Source organism: Microcaecilia unicolor, chromosome 4 (assembly GCF_901765095.1).
Source record: "Microcaecilia unicolor chromosome 4, aMicUni1.1, whole genome shotgun sequence".
NCBI classification, from domain to species: domain Eukaryota; kingdom Metazoa; phylum Chordata; class Amphibia; order Gymnophiona; family Siphonopidae; genus Microcaecilia; species Microcaecilia unicolor.
The window spans coordinates 98,069,617-98,089,212 of record NC_044034.1 but is presented as its reverse complement, the minus strand read 5'-3'; the positions used below and the strand labels follow the sequence as shown (position 1 = coordinate 98,089,212).

The following is a 19,596-nucleotide window of genomic DNA, read 5'->3' as shown; positions in this document are numbered from 1 at the left end:
GATGAGGAGGTCGATCCCCCTCGGTCTCGAGGGACCGGGTCAGACAGGGTTCGGTCCCGTGGGCCACGAGCTGAGGGAGTGACCGGGGCCGACTGCCCACGCGGCCTCTCACCTCTACTCTCACCGGAGGACCGGCGGGCCGACGGGACCTGTTCTCCTGGGGTCGATGCCATCGGTGCCGATGTCTCGGGCATCGATACCGGTACCGAAGGACCGGGCGTCGATACCGATGCCGTCGAGGTCGACGTCGAGGGGCCGGCGCAAGTTCCAAAAAGACGGTCCCGTAGAACTTGCCTCGCAACCTGAGTCCGTTTCCGGAGACCGAGACACAGGGGACACGACTTGAGATTGTGCTCCGGCCTGAGGCACTGGAGGCACCAAGCGTGGGTGTCGGTCTGCGAGATCGGCCGGCCGCACCGACCACACTTTTTAAATCCACTCGGGACCTTCGAGGACATCGACGGAAAAATCGCGTCGGCGAAGTCAAAGTCGTCGATGGTGGCGGAAATCACACCTCGAAAAGGGGAAAAACGACCGTGCGGCCACTAGGCCGCAACGCGGCGCCCCCGCTAGAAACGAGGGAAAAATGGGAGCGCGTGCTCCACACGCTCCGTGTGTTGTTTTTTTTTTTTTTTAAATACAACCGGGCGGTGTACTAAACGAAAAATAAAGAGAAAAAAGACAAGAGAAGCGATTCGCGTAAACGCGAACGACTTTCCGGCGGCTGAGAAAAAGAGAGAGCGGCAAAGCACGACTCTCTCCAGACGCGGAAAAAAAGGAACTGGCGGGAGCGGTCGCGCACGGGCGGGAAGACGGCCGTGCATGCGCGGTGGGCGTGCCCTGCGTGCCGACCGTCCCGCGAAGCTTTTTCCGGTTGGTGGGGGCTGCCGCGGACGTCACCCAGTCTTGAGAACAAGCAGCCTGCTTGTCCTCGGAGAACAATAAAGACAGCACAAGAGAGTGAAATATGACTTGATCGAAATATCTGCGAATTGAGTGCAATTGACAGCGTATGTAGAACAAGAAATTGTCTTATCTGATAATTTTCTTTCCTTTAGACGCAGCAGATGAATCCAGAGACTAATGGGTTGTGTCCATCTACCAGTAGGTGGAGACAGAGAGTGCTGAAATGGGATGCCATGCTCCTAGCCCAGTCAGTATTTGCATAACAAAGCAGAAGGAAATGTGAAGAACAAATGAAAACTAATGAAGAACATTTCTCCTTCCCCATGGAAACAACACCAACAGTGGACTGAAGAACTTCCTGAAGTAATCTGCAACAATCACGAAAAACCACCACCAACAGGACCTGCAAACAATGGGCAGATACAAGAAAAACAGTAGGGCGGGCCTCTGGATTCATCTGCGGCGTCTAAAGGGAAGAAAATTATCAGGTAAAGCTTAATTTCTTGTTCCTTAGTGACAGCAGCAGATGAATCCAGACTAATGGGATGTAGCAAAGCAGTCCTTAAGTAGGGTGGGAACCTGAAGCTCAATTATCTAGCACCGTCGCCCCAAAGGCAGCGTCAGTGCACACTGCAATATCCAACCGATAATGCTACGAAAATGTATGGACAGACGGCCAGGTCGCCGCACTGCAAATGTCTTCCAAAGAGAGCAGTCGTGCCTCTGATCAAGAAGCTGCAACTGCCCGAGTAGAATGAGCTCGCAAACAGTCCGGCACTGACTTACCCTCCAACAAATAAGCTGAAGCAACAGTCTCTTTGACCCAGTGAGCAGTAGTTGCCTTCGATGCCACCTCTCCCATGCGTGGCCCCATACGGAGAATAAATGAGTGATCTGGACTGAGAGAATTCATTAGTCAACTCCAAACAACGAAACAGAATCCAGTGAACATCTAGAAGAAGGAGAAAACAGACTCCAGAGTGTTTGCCTCCTCTCGATAGGCAGGCAAAAACAATGGTCGGTTTAGGCGAAAAGTTGATATCACTTTTGGCAGGAAGGCGGGAACAATGAGCAAGGTAACTCCTTCGGACGAAAAACAGAGAAAAGGATCACAAAAGAACAATGCCTAAAGCTCCAAAACCCTGCGTACCGAAGCAATAGCAATGAGGAAAACCACTTTCAGGGTGAAATCTTTTAACAAAGTCGCCGCAACAGCTCAAAGGGTGCCTTCTGAAGAGCCCATAGCACCAGATTAAGTTTCCAGACCAGGCAAAAGGGACGAACCGGATGCCTAAGGTGATTCACAGCCTTTAGGAAAGGTGATACAGCTGGATGGGAGGCCAACAATGAATGAAGAAGGTGACCTCTATAACAGGCTAAGAGCCGCGACCTGAACCCTCAGGGAATTGTATGCAAGACCCCTCGATGAGCCATCCTGAAGAAATGCCAAAATGTGTGGTAATGACGCCCGAAAAGGGGCAATTTCCCGATCCACACACCAGGATTTAAGAATCTGCCAAACCTTCTTGTAAGCCGTGGATGAAGAATGACTTTTTCGCTTGAAGAAGAGTGGCAATCACCTCCAGAGAATACCCTTTCTTTCTTAACTTGACCTGCTCAATAGCCAGGCCGTAAGACTAAAGCGGGAGGGATCCTCCATTGGAAATGGTCCCTGAACCAGAAGGTTGGGGAGGAGCACCGGGAGAGGCTCGTCCACTAATAGCCGAACTAAGTCTGTATACCAATGGTGTCGCGGCCAATCTGGAACTACAAGAATTACATGCCCCGGATGCTGCAGAATCTGGTGAAGAACCCTGCCTATCGTGGGCCATGGAGGAAACACGAAAAGAGCTCCACCGGCCATGGTTGAACAAGTGTATCGATGCCCTCTAAACTGTACTCTCTCCTTCTGCTAAAAAACTGAGGCACCTTAGAATTGCGCTGTCACCATTAGATCCATAACCGGAATCCCCCACTTGCAGAAAATAAGTCAAAATCCAGCCTCTGCCAGCTCACACTCCCCCTGGTCTAAGGCGTGCTTGTTCAGAAAATCTGCCTGGATGTTCCAAACTCCCACAACATTTGCTGTTGATAGCTGCTGCAAAAGGGCTTCCACCTACTGAATGTGTAGCTGAGCTTCGTTCACCAGTGTTGCACTGCGTGTGCCCCCCCCCCCCCCGATAGTTAATATATGCCATTGTCATCATGTTGTCAGACAGCACCCGGACAGGCTTGCCCACTACCAGGGAGAGAAACGCCCGCAGCTCCAACCGGTTGATTGACCACTGCCTCTTGTCCGTTGACCACTGTCCTCGCCACTCGCCTGAGACAGTGTTCCCCCACCAGCCCAAAAGGCTGGTATCTGTCATTAATACAGTCCACAGCGGGGTAGCCAGTGGGAGATCATTCTGCAGCAAGGACCTCCACAGACACCACTCCATGCTCCAGCACACTGCAACTGTCCAGGAGAGCATCAAGTCGTAATCTTGTGACGACGGAAACCACTGGCTCAACAGGAACTGTTGAAAGGGACACAAAATGCGTCTGAGCCCATGGAACCACTTCCAAGGTTGCTGCCATCGAGCCCAAGGCCTGAATGTAGTCCCAAACCCAAGGACACGGGGACCAGAGAAGAGCCCTGACTTGCTCCTGCAGTTTGAGACACCTGTGCTCTGGCAAGAACACCTTGCCCTGAGCTGTGTCGAGCCACACTCCAAGATACTCCAGAAAATGAGTGGGGACCAGATGACTCTTAGGAAAACTGATGATCCACCCCAACAACTGCAACACTGCGATGACACGAGACGTGGCCTGACTGCTCTCCAGGGCTGATGACGCTCTGATGAGCCAATCATCCAAATAGGGACGGACCATTCTCAACCTTTGGCATCAGCCATCACCCATCTGATTCGGATGGCTATAGCCAATGCATCCCTGGAATTGCTGCCTCTTGAGGTTTGTTATTGTTTTTTTTTTTTATTTTTTTTATAAGTTTACAATATATTACAAGACAATGATAACACATCGAAATGTTAGATTTGAAATATAATTACACATATTTATATAAGAAAAACAATCCTAATTATTTGTCCACAACAGATGGGTCCAAGATGAGGAAGTCTAATTTTTAAAGACAAGAAATAATTATATAAAAAATAAACTGGAAGAACGTCAAGACTCTGCAGCCTAGACAGTACACCTAAATTGGGGAGGTCATCACAGGAGTATCACGTATACCTTCCTTAGCAATAATAAAATCTCTTAATTTCACAGGACAAAAAAAAAAAGATAATTAACCTCATTTAAGGATATCAAACATCTACATGGGTATCTAAGCACAAATGTTCCACCCAGTGAAAGGACTCTTGGCTTAAGTGCCAATATCTCCCTTCTCCTGGACTGGGTTTCTTTAGCAAAATCCGGAAAAATACGAACTTTCTCGCGCATAAAATTAATATTCATTTTTCTGAAATAAGACCTCAAGATAAAACTTTTATCCGAGTCCAAAGCAAATGTCACAAGCAATGTAGCTCGGTCTGAAATTTCAGACCGTTCTAGAAAATCAGTCAGATTATCTTGAGGAGTTTCTGGTTCAATAGTAGTAACTGGAGATTTTTTAATATACTGCGTTTTAGTCACCATAGAGTGGCTTTCAATGGGAATATCCAGAACTTCCAAAAAATATTTTTTCAATAGTTCAGTTGATGTTATAAATGCAGAAGTAGGAAAATTAAGTATTCGAAGATTATTTCTTCTATTCTGGTTTTCTATATACTCCAATTTCCTAGCTTGGATTTTGTTCTCTTTTATGGTAGCCACCACTGTTGTTTGAATAGACTGTAATCTAGAATCAACATTTGAAAATTTTTCTTGATGAATATCCAGTCTAGTGGTGTGCTGCTCAGATTTTTCCTTCAATTGTCTTATTTCAGTCTGAGTAGCATTAAACATACGTTGAAGGGATATATTCAGCCCCTGTATGGCCTCCCAAATCACATCCATAGTGATTACTGCAGGTTTTTCGACACCACCTCCTCCTAACCCAGAAAACAACGTTTCATGGGTTAAGGCTAGGGGAAAATATCCCCCTGACGCTGTATTTGTACCTGGAGTAGAGGCCTGGACCGGACCCTCCTACCGCCGATGTTAGGTCGACCTCACCGGACGCCTGTTCCAGCAGCGCTACCTCCCGTCCGCCTCTACTTCCAGGTTGTGGCGGGGTCAATCCTGCAAGAGGGCTAAGAGTAGCGCCCTCGGTACTGTGCTCCGTAGCTGCCACTTCGGAGATTCTAGAAGCAGTTTCTATCGGTTCCGGTGGACGGATTCCAAATGTTTCCAGCGTGGGTTGCACCAAGGCGGGACCACAAACAGCGCTCGAGGAGGTAGGAGCCACTGTTTTACCTTTCCTCTTCCCCATTTCTCACGGGGAGCGCTCCTTGGGGCGAACTCAAGACAGGAAATCACCAGAGCTCTCGTTCACACATCCAGTGCAGCAGCCATCTTGTTGAGCTTTGTTATTGTTGATTGTGTTCTTAATATGTTAGTTCAAACTGTGCATAGAGTGAAGTGTGTGGGTAGTGCACGGGAGGTGTAAGTGCTGTATGAGAGGGAGGCTTCACCAATTCTTTCAGGGTTATGACAGACAGGAAGGGATGATATGAAGTTGGTATCATAGAATATCAGGGGAATGCAAGAGCTTAGGAAACAGAAGAGAAACAGGAAAATCATAGTTGAATTGTGCCACAAGGAAGCAGATATCTTTATATTACAGGACACCATGTGCCTCTGACAAGGGCCAAATAAAATCTGCTTAGTTGGGGAGATATTTTTTTTAACTCTTTTGGGAAACTGCACAGTGTTTTAGTGGCCACCCTGTTTAAGAAATTTTTCCCAGGGAAGATCTAATGCATTTGGAGAAGGAAGAGGGGAATGTGAGGTGAAGGGATGGGAGACAAGAGTGGGGGAAGCACAAGGGGTGACAGAGCAAGAAAGAAGCAGTTGAGCACAGTATGCAATGGAGAAACAGGGGTAGTAGAAGATACAAGTGGTAGTTTTGTGGGAGATGAAAGGCGTTATGATGGGGCCTCTCTTGGCTCCATAGAGAGTCAGAACTGTGGTTTTGGGGCCACTGAGCCCGTCTTGTTGTTTTAGTTATTTATTTTATTTATTTGTGGCATTTATACCCCACTCTTTCCCGCTCAATAGCAGGTTCAGTGCGGCTTACAAAGTGTGGTACAACGTATCACAGAGATAATACAGGTTTGGGAACAATGTATCACGAGATGACATAATTATATTGAGTAGGTTCAGTGCAGCTTACAAAGTATGGTACAAAGTATCGCAGGGATGATACAAAGCATGGAACAGTTAGAGATACTGGGTTGAAGCTGTTGAGCCCCTTTTGTCTCCTTGGGGAGTGGGAACTTATGCTGGGGATGCTCAGCCCCTCTTGTTGTTTTTGTTGGAGTAGGCAGTTGTTGAGATCACTGAGCTCTTGTTGTTTTTGTCAAGGTGGGAAGAGCTGTGCTAGGGCCGTTCAGCCCCTCATTTGTCATATTTACTGATTCTCCTATTGTAAATATAACTATATGCTGATGTCCTCTGTGTATCAGGTCCCTCCCCTTGTCTAGATGTCCTTAGATATATAAAAAGGTTTCAATTTCCACAAATCTCAAAAACACATAGCAGAAAACTTAAAAACAGGATTCTATAAACAGTCACAGGCTGACTGCTGCAACTATGACCAAGACCCAGGCACATTGCCAAGGACCTCTTAAATATGCAAATCTGTGAAACTTGAAAAAAAGATGGGAAGCAGTGGCTTCAGGATTTTATGAAATCTGGAACTGTTTTTTTCATTCAAAATCTTTTGCACTAAATGTACTTCCACAAGTACTTCACTCTACAAGGTACTAAAGCAAATTTCCAGACTAGCAGTTACTTTACTGTAGGTGATGGGGGAGGGGGATATTCTTCCACATATATAATATCAAAGATGAATCAGCCGGATATTACACATGAATGTAATATACACTTACAATTATGACAGTTTTCCTCCCCTTTATCCACCCACAGATAATCCAGCACAGTGCATGCTAACAAACTGGTAAAGAACAGAACCGAGCTCCTTCTATAGCTAATGCAAAAACGGAAATTTGCATTTGCACACCAGGATGAGAAAAGGGCATTTAGCAAAGGAGGCCAACTAATGCAGAAATACTTTCCTAGAAAACAAATGTACAACATTAACAAGATCAGAGAAATGTTAAATAGGAGACAAGTTTCCACTGGAGCCTACGACATTCAGCTGCAGAGCTGAAGTAACTGCACAAGACAGCTCTCACAAGGTTTCCAGTAGCACTCAGGGCTTACTAAACTGTGCCCTGGAACCAGGAAATTTTTCACACAATCTGAATGTACAAGTTTGCTCATGTTTTTCTAGACCTCAAATTAATAAAGCCACATATTTTAAAGAAAAGTCAAACACTGTCAACTCTGAAAGATCTTTCTAATTTTAATTCCTTTTAAGGGAGAATGCAGAAAAGAAAGAAAGAAAATATTTTCAGACGAAAATTACCTGAATACCTGGTGGTGGAAAATCTTAGCCTTGCCCACATACAGTGCTACTTAAAGGGGAACAAATGTCTGTTAAATGCATCAGTCAAGAGTCAGGCTCCAGGAATACTTGGGATAAAGTTATAAAGTATTTTACATTGAAAACAGCAATTATAAAACTAGGTGGTAATACACATATGTACAAGTACCCATGTTTGTACATTTTATGAGCCCCTGGGTAGGCATTTCTGGTCAGAGATGGAATGTGCACAGGTACGGGCATAGAACATACACACACCTTCTTCACAGCAGGTGTAAATTTATGTGAATTTGTGCGCTATTAGGAGTGGTTCTGACAGCCTGTTTTAAAATGCCACAGGCATCTATGTTGCATTTATAAAATAGGTGCAAAAATAGTCAAACTGCCATGTTTGATCTCAGGAAGTTCACGCTATGTTCATATCACCTCAATATTAACGCAATTGCATTGGCTTATATCACTTCGCAGATTAGTTTTAAAGTTATGACATTGGTCTTTAAAATGCCATATGATGAGGTGAAGGAAGATATTAGCACTAAAGGAAAATCCTTCAGAATATGGAAGAAGGATCCGACTGCAAATAATAGGAAACAGCATAAGGAATGGCAAGTCAAATGCAAAGCACTGGTAAGGAAGGCAAAGAGAGACTTTGAATAGAAGATTGGAAGCAAAAACATATAGTAAAAACTTTTTAGGTATATTAAAAGCAAGCAGTCGGCAAAAGAATCAGTTAGACAGCTAGATGATTGAGGGGTAAAAGGAGCACTCAGGGATGACAAGGCCATAGTGGATAGATTAAATTAATTCTTTGCTTTGGTCTTCACCAAGGAAGATGTGGGAGAGATACCGATGCCAGAAATGGTATTCAATGCTGACAAGTCAAAGAAACGGAATGAAATCTCTGTAAACCTGGTAGAGGTAATGGGGCAATTTGACAAATTAAAGAGTAGCAAATCACCAGGACCAGATGTTATCCATCTCAGAGTACTGATAGAATTAAAAAATGAACTTGCATAACTATTGTTAGTGGAGGAGTGGCCTAGTGGTTAGGGTGGTGGACTTTGTTCCTCGGGAACTGAGGAACTGAGTTCGATTCCCACTTCAGGCACAGGCAGCTCCTTGTGACTCTGGGCAAATCACTTAACCCTCCATTGCCCCATGTAAGCCGCATTGAGCCTGCCATGAGTGGGAAAGCGCGGGGTACAAATGTAACAAAAAAAATAAAAATAAACATGTAATTTATCTTTAAAATCAAGCATGATACCGGAAGATTGGAGGGTGGCCAATATACTGCTGATTTTTTTTTTTTTAAAAAGGTTCCAGAGGTGAACCAGAGTAAAGTGTGTTAGTCCATTTTTAAAGGTAATAAATAGAATAAAATAAAACATAGAAAAGAAAATAAGAAGCTAACATTTTTATTGGACTAACTTAAGGGGATCTGGGAAATTATAGACCGGTGAGCCTGATGTCAGTGCTGGGCAAAATGGTAAAGACTATTATAAAGAACAAAATTACAGAACATATACATAAGCATGGATTAATGAGACGATGAGGCATATTTTCAAAGCACTTAGCCTTCCAAAGTTCTACAGAAACCTATGGAACTTTGGAAGGCTAAGTGCTTTGAAAATATGCCTCAAAGCCAACATGGATTTAGTGAAGAGAAATCTTGCCTCACCAATCTACTACATTTCTTTGAAGGGGTGAACAAACATGCGGATAAAGGTGAGCAGGTCGATATTGTGTATCTGGCTTTTCAAAAAGCATTTGACAAAGTACCTCATTTATTACATTTGTACCCCGCGCTTTCCCACACAAGGCTTATATAGTAATTTGAAATACAAATTCTAATAGTGAGAGAAATTAAACAGTAGTGAAACATGATAAAGTTGAAGCTTGAAAATGTATAAGGGAGGGTAGACAAGATATGATAGTATTGGGGGAAATGGGGTAAGGAGGAATATAGTAAAGGAGAGATGGAGAGGAGATGGTTGGGATGAATAGAGGGGGAATGGGGAGGTGGGATAAGTAAAACCAATGAAGAGGTCGGTATCATAGTCAGAACAGAATTGGGAGTGGTGGTTGATCAGGTTAGGTTGGGACATTAGAGTAGGCTTGCTTAAAGAAATGAGCTTTCAACTTTTTTCTAAAGGGCAAGTAGTTGTTAAATAATCGTATAGATCTACAGTAGGTAGAGCGTTCCAAAGCTGGCTACTCGAAAAGGAGAAACTGGATGCATAGTAGGTCTTGTATTTAATTCCTCTACAGTTGGGAAGGTGTCAGTTGAGATAAGTTCGCGAGGAAATAGATCTGTTTCTGGCAGGGAGGTCAATCAAATCAGTCATGTAGTTGGGGGATTCACTGTGTATGATCTTGTGGATCATAGAGGCATATTTTCAAAGCACTTAGCCTTCAAAAGTTCCATAGAAACCTATGGAACTTTGGAAGGCTAAGTGCTTTGAAAATATGCCTCAATGTGGACCTTGAAATGTATTCTTTCTTTGATGGGGAGCCAGTGAAGCTTCATTCGAAGAGGTGATGCACTTTCGAATTTTGATTTGCCAAAAACAAGTCTGGCTGCCATGTTTTGGGCAGTCTGGAGTCTCTTCATTATTTGGGTTTTGCATCCTAAGAAAACACTGTTGCAGTAGTCAGCATGAGTAATAACAGTGGACTGTACCAGGTTCCGGGAAGTGTTGAATGGGAGATATGGCTTCACTCGTTTCAAAATCCACATCATATTAAACATTTTCTTCGTGGTGGATTTGGCATGGTTATCAAAAGATAGATGATTGTCTATTGTGACTCCAAGGATCTTTAAGCTGTTGGATATGGATAGATTGACATCAGAGGTGTTGAGAGTAGTCAGGAGGTAAGGGGAGTATTGGGAAGAGAGAACCAGGCACTGCGTTATTTTCTTTATTTAATTTCATTTTAAAAGCATTAGCCCAAGAGGTTAGAGTGGTCATGGCAATATTGATTTTTTCATAGATTTCAGATAAGTTGGATTTGAAGGGGATATATATGGTGACGTTGTCGGTGTATATGAAAGTATTTAGGACATGTTTGGTTAGCAGTCTGGCCAAGGGGATCATCATAAGGTTGAAAAGTATGGGGGAGAGTGGAGATCCCTGTGGTACTCCGCATTCAGATGACTATGGGGATGATAGATTTGTAGTTCCTTTGACTTTCTTAGTGCTGCTATATTTAAAGCAGTGGAAAAGTTTCCTGTATATCAATGTTGAAAGGTTGCTGTACCTCAGTAAAAAAACTAACATCTCTTTTAAATGACGTCCCCTCCCCCTTCCCACGTAAAGAGAAATGTGTCAAAAAAAACAAGAAATCAGAACTCATCTTGGCAAATATAAAATAGAAAATGCTGACACCATTCAGCAGGCTGGTGTTCCAAGCTTTGGTTCTTTTTAGCCATGTACTATCCAAAGCAGGAAATGACCAATGGAAATAAACTTTGAATACAACTGAAAAGAGTGAACAAAAGCTATAGTCAAGTTCAAATGTAAAATTTTTAATTTCGCTTGTGAATGCCACAAATAATCCATCATTTATAAAAACTAGTTTCAACAGAGTTCCAGTAGTTTGGGAAAAGTCAACGTTCAGGATTTCAAGTATTATGTAACTGAACTTTTTCAAACAGTACCTAAAGTATCTTTTCCTGTTGTTGGTTTCCTTTTTATCATTCCTTGTAGTCTGGACATGCTAGACTTCAGACCTCTCCTCATAGTTTAAAGCAGGAGTTTCCCAGATCTCTTCCTCCTCTGTCGAGAAGAACCTTTTAGTCTGCTCTCTCACTGTTTCACTGCACTTTCCTCTCGCAGGATGCAGGTCAGCTTTACTGCTGTCACTGCAGCCTTCAGTCCTGTCCACCTCTGAAACTTTAATGGCCTGCCCAGTCAGACCACTGCTCACCTTCCCAGCCTTCGAAGCAAGTCTAAAGAAGTTATTTTGAAGAATGTATCTGACACACTGGAGGATCACATTTCTTTCATGTCGTATGTCATGGGCCAACAACTAAGGAAAAGTAAAAGAAAAATAATGTCAATCAATTGCTGCCCTGGCTTCAATAACCAAATATTACACTTCTAGCTGCAAAGCACTGCAGATCATTTCATAATATTGTACATAAAGACGACCATGAAAGAAACAAAACATAACTGTAAAAGTATAAACAATATTCTAGGCCATTCTGGAGGATCCTCATTTTAGTAAACTGCACATCACAGAAACCATATTCATTCAAAACCTGGGCTTAATTTGGAGACATAAGTGGAACTGTGGAGCCCGTGAAGGAGGCAAGCGGGTCAGGGACAAGTGCAACAAGAGAAAATAGGACTAGGGAGGACTATTCTCTGCCTCTTTCCTGCAGGCTGTCTGGAAAGAGGGGTGGGGGAGAGGGACTAGAGCAAAAGACTCCTGTTGCTCTGCTATCTGAAAAGAAGTGGAGGAACTGTGTTCCAGGATGTCCCCCCTGAAATTAAGCACTGCTCACAACTAATGCGAAACAGACATTCATACCAAGAGCCACAATCTTCAGGGGCTCTGCATATAAGAAGAAGGTGCAACCACTGGCAAATGGGCAAAGACGCTGAAATAGTGGAGGTAAAGTTATTGAAAAGATAAAACCTCATTGGCTCTTTGAATTACAGAGAGGCAGCACAGTCCACACCAACATACTTCCAGCTTACCACCAGGACATACAACCACTGTTTCTCTGCTCTTTCCATTCATGTGGCCAACAAACAACATTTTCCTATGATTTTTTAACACACTGCAATAGTATATGATTATTGTGAATTTTTTAATTGGAAAGACAGGTAACAAAAATGAGTTAATAAAAATGTGCGCATTCCATTCTGATTTGTTACCCAACTGACAATTAATAAACAATGGACAAACAGCAGATTATCTCATTGACAGAGGACTGAATTTTGGTCTTATAGTCACAGCGGTGAACATGCAGGGCTCTTGAGTTCACGTCCCTGCTCTTCAACCAACTCCGCTGTCTCAGGCCGCTCCTTGTACCTCAGTTTACTCAACTATGACTGGCCAACTATATAGGCCTATCAAAGCTTTCATGGAGGAAAGCGAAGGGACATTCTCAACTCCACCCTCCCCAAACCAGGAGTGGCTGGATCATGTTTATGACCAGCACCAACTACAAAATAAGCAAGCTATCGCGATTCTTAAGGGAACAAAAATTACCATCTGTCCATCTATGGGCTGGCCCACTCATCATTTGTTTATTTTAAAACATTCATATACCATCGTCCTGGAATAGCCATTCAAAGCAGTTTACAAAAAATAATAATTATAATTCAAACATAAAATCAGAAAATAAAATAAACTAAAGTTAAACCCCACCCATGCACACGCCCACCATCAATGTACACACCATCAAAGCATGGCACATATTTTTCCACCAGTTACTCTATAAGACGTTACTTACACATGCATGAATACCATTATTTATGTGTGTTCTTGCCGCCTAAAATTAAGTAACTCCTTATAGAATCACCCCCAAAACAACTAAGCAGAGTTCTGGGAAGAAGGGACATTATTTAAGTACTGTTCAGGGAGGTAAAGTGACTTGCTGAGAGTCAAACAAATCAGTACAGATATTTGAAGCCACTGGTGTCAGGTAATATCCTGACTCGGAGCTCCCACTCTAACCTCCTTCTCCACAAGGCTTAGGCTATGATTATATATTCAGATTGTCTTGGGGTATGCACATGACTGACTGCATGCTTTATTTACAGCATTTCTCATAGGACACATGAATCCTAAATTCCTAAACATTTGACCAGGCTATTCGATGACCTCTTTGGGCAAAATAAAATAAATAAGTGCTTTAAGAGTAGGTGTTAAGCTGAAGTAGTATATACTGCCCTGTATGGAAGCCAGCAAATCTCGCTGTAATTCCATCTACTTATCCTCAAATACAAAGAAAACCTGTCAGAACTGAGTATTTGAATCTGAAAATGGTACTAACATTAATTTCATTCTGGTTTCCATGAAGAGCAATACTTTTATCAGCAGCGTAACCTCCGTAGCGCAATCTGAGGTGATTCTATAAGGAGTTACTTAATTTTAGGTGGCAAGAACACACATACAGTGGGGGAAATAAGTATTTGATCCCTTGCTGATTTTGTAAGTTTGCCCACTGACAAAGACATGAGCAGCCCATAATTGAAGGGTAGGTTATTGGTAACAGTGAGAGATAGCACATCACAAATTAAATCCGGAAAATCACATTGTGGAAAGTATATGAATTTATTTGCATTCTGCAGAGGGAAATAAGTATTTAATCCCTCTGGCAAACAAGACCTAATACTTGGTGGCAAAACCCTTGTTGGCAAGCACAGCGGTCAGACGTCTTCTGTAGTTGATGATGAGGTTTGCACACATGTCAGGAGGAATTTTGGTCCACTCCTCTTTGCAGATCATCTCTAAATCATTAAGAGTTCTGGGCTGTCGCTTGGCAACTCGCAGCTTCAGCTCCCTCCATAAGTTTTCAATGGGATTAAGGTCTGGTGACTGGCTAGGCCACTCCATGACCCTAATGTGCTTCTTCCTGAGCCACTCCTTTGTTGCCTTGGCTGTATGTTTTGGGTCATTGTCGTGCTGGAAGACCCAGCCACGACCCATTTTTAAGGCCCTGGCGGAGGGAAGGAGGTTGTCACTCAGAATTGTACGGTACATGGCCCCATCCATTCTCCCATTGATGCGGTGAAGTAGTCCTGTGCCCTTAGCAGAGAAACACCCCCAAAACATAACATTTCCACCTCCATGCTTGACAGTGGGGACGGTGTTCTTTGGGTCATAGGCAGCATTTCTCTTCCTCCAAACACGGCGAGTTGAGTTCATGCCAAAGAGCTCAATTTTTGTCTCATCTGACCACAGCACCTTCTCCCAATCACTCTCGGCATCATCCAGGTGTTCACTGGCAAACTTCAGACGGGCCGTCACATGTGCCTTCCGGAGCAGGGGGACCTTGCGGGCACTGCAGGATTGCAATCCGTTATGTCGTAATGTGTTACCAATGGTTTTCGTGGTGACAGTGGTCCCAGCTGCCTTGAGATCATTGACAAGTTCCCCCCTTGTAGTTGTAGGCTGATTTCTAACCTTCCTCATGATCAAGGATACCCCACGAGGTGAGATTTTGTGTGGAGCCCCAGATCTTTGTCGATTGACAGTCATTTTGTACTTCTTCCATTTTCTTACTATGGCACCAACAGTTGTCTCCTTCTCGCCCAGCGTCTTACTGATGGTTTTGTAGCCCATTCCAGCCTTGTGCAGGTGTATGATCTTGTCCCTGACATCCTTAGACAGCTCCTTGCTCTTGACCATTTTGTAGAGGTTAGAGTCTGACTGATTCACTGAGTCTGTGGACAGGTGTCTTTCATACAGGTGACCATTGCCGACAGCTGTCTGTCATGCAGGTAACGAGTTGATTTGGAGCATCTACCTGGTCTGTAGGGGCCAGATCTCTTACTGGTTGGTGGGGGATCAAATACTTATTTCCCTCTGCAGAATGCAAATAAATTCATATACTTTCCACAATGTGATTTTCCGGATTTAATTTGTGATGTGCTATCTCTCACTGTTACCAATAACCTACCCTTCAATTATGGGCTGCTCATGTCTTTGTCAGTGGGCAAACTTACAAAATCAGCAAGGGATCAAATACTTATTTCCCCCACTGTAAATGGTGGTATTCATGTATGTGTAAAAGACCTCTTATAGAATACAAGCTAGTGGAACAATATGTGCCATGCTTTGATGGCGTGTAGTTTGACGGTGGGTGTGTGCATGGGCGGAGTTTGGGCAAACTGCACATGTATGTGCAATACATTATAGAATACTATAATTTATATTAGGGCTGCAAGTTAATCACAGTTAACGCTGAGATTAATACATTAGTGCATCAGTGAAGATAAATAGAATGACTGGGATCTATACAGCTTTTTGCAATTAAACAGGACCCTAAAAAAGTTGACAGTTTTAAATCAGCAACACACATACTAGAGCATGTGGCCTGGCAGCATATTTCTGGCATCTAGAGCGCATGAAAATTTCAAAGGAAAGTAGACAGAAGGGACAACTCCATACTGCTTGATTAAAGCTGGCAAATCAAAACACAAAGCAGTAGATGGATTTGCCTACAGTAACGGTAGGAAGACAATACATCCAAGGATATCTCAGCTAGGTGCCGTCAACACCAGATAATACTTCTCTCAGACAGGGCTGACCCTCGCATTAGCAGCTGTGAGATGATGACCTCGCCATGTCTTTTACTTTTAAGGGGGAAAGAAAACAGGGTCCAATTATATACAATACAAAATTCACCAGAAAGAGAATTAAAAAGTCAGACGTTAATTGTTTGAAACTGTGCTTTAAGAGCTGTAACCCAGAACAAGCTAGCAGAAAGCATAAAAGTAGAACAAGTTAAAAAGCATATACTTAGGGGGTAATTTTATAAAGCTTTCTTTCCCCATGCATAAAGCCTAAAGCCTGTTTTACAAGCAGAAAGAGCTTAAATAAAATTGAGCGACCATATATGTATGTGTAAGTATGTGCACTGAGAGTAGTTATAAGCAAGCCAGAATAGGATTTAAAGGAAAAAGTTCCAAGTTTCACTTAATGCTAAAAAAATGAATTAGTAATAACTCTAGTACTCTGTCAGATTGTTGTTCTTCAGATTATTATTTTAAAGCGTACAGAGATAGAAAGGAGGGAGCACTGTGCTCTTATTTCTCAGAAGTTTCAAGTTTCAATTTATATGCACTTTGTTCTAGGGTATGAAGGAACTTTTGTGAAATCAGTTTTGGGGAAGTAGTGTTAGAATTTAATTTTAGACTAGAAGATGAAAAGTACCAAATTTGTTATGAGACAGTTAAATGCTGCTGTCCCCCATAACAGCGCCAAACCCATCCGAGAAAAACTGTACTGGCTCCCAATCAAAGAACGTATTGCTTTCAAAATCTGCACCCTGGTCCATAAAATAATCTACGGCGAAGCCCTACATGACAGACCTCATAGACCTGCCAACCAGAAATACAGCAAGATCAACACGAACATACCTAAATCTTCACTACCCAAGCTGCAAAGGACTCAAACACAAATCAACCAATGCATCCAGCTTCTCCTATTTAAGTGCTCAACTGTGGAACGCACTGCCAAAAATAGTAAAACAACGTACGACCACCTAAATTTCCGGAAAGAACTAAAAACAAACCTGTCCAGAAAGGCATATCCCACCAACTCAACAAAAGAACCTAAGAACCTGCAACACAACAAAACCAAAGATCGTAATAGACACACCCCAACTCTCCCTCTCCCTCTCTAATGTTCCCCCAATGTACCTATCATACACGAACCTTATTCTACCACTATTACACCTTGTATTTATTCATACCGGAACTGGCGAATGCCGTTACGGTACTATGTAAGCCACACTGAGCCTGCAAATAGGTTGGAAAATGTGGGATACAAATGTAACAAATAAATAAATAATATTAAAGGGAAAAAGGGTTTTTACATGCTTTGTTGGATTTGGGATTTCTTCAATGTGTTTCCACCCCTACCCATGAGGCAGGCCACTCTATAGATTTAATTTTATTTTCCAGTGGAGATGAAGGGTGGCCTAAGGGATGTGACAAAGTATGTGCTGTGATCAGATCACTTACTACATACCGGAGTGCAGGTAAACATACAAAGAGCATATACAGTACTGAAAGCAGAGATTGGAGTAAGATCTCAGGTGAGGTTTTTACTGGCTGAATTTCTATTCGATATTGAGGAATTTAGTGAAACTGAGGTGTCACAAGCCGTAGCACTCTAGAATAAAGGCCCATCAACTGTTGTAGATTGTATAGCTCCTAAAAAGGTTAGTAAAGATAAATATTGGAAAATCTAGACCTGCTTGGTTTCACCCTGGGCTTAAAGTATTAAAGCGACAGGACAGATAATTGGAAAGGAAATGGAAAAAAAGAGTAATCAGAAGTCTCAATTTAGTTTAGTTTTGGTTTGTTTGTTTTTTAACAAAAGATTTGGAATATTAGAAGTAGTATGGAATGGAGTGTTAATATATTGGATAGATCGACCCAGAAGGGGACTACAGGGACACAAGAAGTAGATGTTGTGGATAGAATGGAAGACAGTAAGGGTAATATTACTAATTTTAGAGAGGTATCCAATGATAAAATGGTATTGGCATTACAGGATATTAATGCAATGTCTTGTGTACTAGATCCAATTTTGTCAGGACTAGTAAAATTATCAAAAATTGGAAGAGCCAAGCTTTGAGCAAAGCCTTTCAAGGAGTGCATTCCAGAGTGTGGGGTACCTCAGAGAAGGCTCATTGCTGGGTGTCACATCAAGTGATGTCTTTTAGAGAGGGTGTGGTTTGGGTTACTTCTTGGAAGGACTCTAGCGTCTTTGGAGGTATGTAGAGGGAGATCCTGTTCATCAAGATTTAGTTGGGATAAGGGGGAAGATGTACTTCTGATTTTATCAAAGGTTGTTGAGCTTACTGTGGTCTTCCACAAGACTCTGTTTTATCACCATTACTTTTTAATTTGTATTTGACTCAGACAGTAGATATTATTGAGGGTTTGGAATTTCATGTCATGTAAGTTATACACTGACGATGTGCAGTTTTGGATAGAAGCTTTATGTGTTATGAATAAATGTTAAGTACAGTTATCTACCTGGTTTCATAAAATGGAATTACAGTTAATCTAGAGAACACATTATATATGGTTTTTACATAAGCAGAGGAGGTTGACTAAATGTTAGATGGGGTTTTTACTGCAGAAAAAAAAAAAGTTAATAAAAAATGAAAGAGTTTGATGTATAATAATTTGAAGTTCGTGGGTAAGATTTTTCCAGTAGTGTGGGGGTGTCTTTTGTTAATTTAAGATTAGTGAGACGTATAAGATCTATATTGGATCAGAATGACTTACAGGCTCATTTTCAAAAGAGAAGGATGCCGATCTTTCGACACAAATCGGGAGATGGGCGTCCTTCTCCCAGGGTCGCCCAAATCGGCATAATCGAAAGCCGATTTTGGGTGTCCTCAACTGCTTTCCGTTGCAGGGACGACCAAAGTTCACGGGGGCGTGTCAGAAGCATAGCGAAGGCGGGACTGGGATGTGCCTAACACATGGGCGTCCTCGACTGATAATGGAAAAAAGAAGGGCATCCCTGATTAGCACTTGGGCGACTTTACTTGGTCCATTTTTTTGTTACGACCAAGCCTCAAAAAGGTGCCCGAACTGACCAGATGACCACCGGAGGGAATCAGGGATGACCTTCCCTTACTCCCCCGGTGGTCACCAACCCCCTCCCACCCTAAAAAAAAAAAAAAAACTTTTTAAATATTTTGTGCCAGCCTCAAAAGTCACACCCAGTTCCATGACAGCAGTATGCAGGTCCCTGGAGCAGTTTTAGTGAGTGCAGTGCACTTCAGGCAGACAGACCCAGGCCCATCCCCCCCCCCCCACCTGTTACACTTGTGGTGGTAAATGTGTGCAAAACCCACCAGAAACCCACTGTACCCATATGTAGGTGCCCCCCTTCACCCCTTAGGGCTATGGTATTGGTGTACAGTTGTGGGGAGTGGGTTTTTTTTTTGGGGGGGGAGGGTTGGGGGGCTCAGCCCTAGGGTGCACGGTTGGTGTCTTGGCATGTCATGGGGGCCAGTGCACTACGAATGCTGGCTCCTCCCACGACCAAATGGCTTGGATTTGGTCGTATCTGAGATGGGCGTCCTCGGTTTCCATTACTGCTGAAAATCGGGGACAACCATCTCTAAGGGCGACCATCCGTAAGGTCGATCTAAATTTTGCAATTTGGGCGTCCCCGACTGTATTATCGAAACGAAAGATGGACGCCCATCTTGTTTCAATAATGCGGGTTTCCCCGCCCTTCACCGGGACATCCTGCGAGGACGTCCTCAGGAAAACTTGGGCGCCCCTTTCGATTATGCCCCTCTTAGTGATCTTGATCTACGCTTTTGTTACGTCTAGGCTAGACTAATGTAATACTCCTTGTTGTGGTCTACCTAAACATCAGCT

At 43.0% G+C, this 19,596-nt stretch overlaps 1 protein-coding gene across 1 annotated transcript in view; it reads right to left on the bottom strand.

Annotated features, from left to right (window-relative positions):
• Positions 1–11,037: 11,037 nt before the first annotated feature.
• NUFIP1 (nuclear FMR1 interacting protein 1) overlaps positions 11,038–19,596 on the bottom strand; it is a 93,069-nt gene continuing 84,510 nt past the window's right edge. Inside the window, exon 10 of the mRNA XM_030200523.1 lies at positions 11,038–11,530. Coding sequence (XP_030056383.1) covers positions 11,219–11,530 — 312 coding nt within the window. The 3' untranslated portion in view covers positions 11,038–11,218. The remainder of the gene's footprint in view (positions 11,531–19,596) is intronic.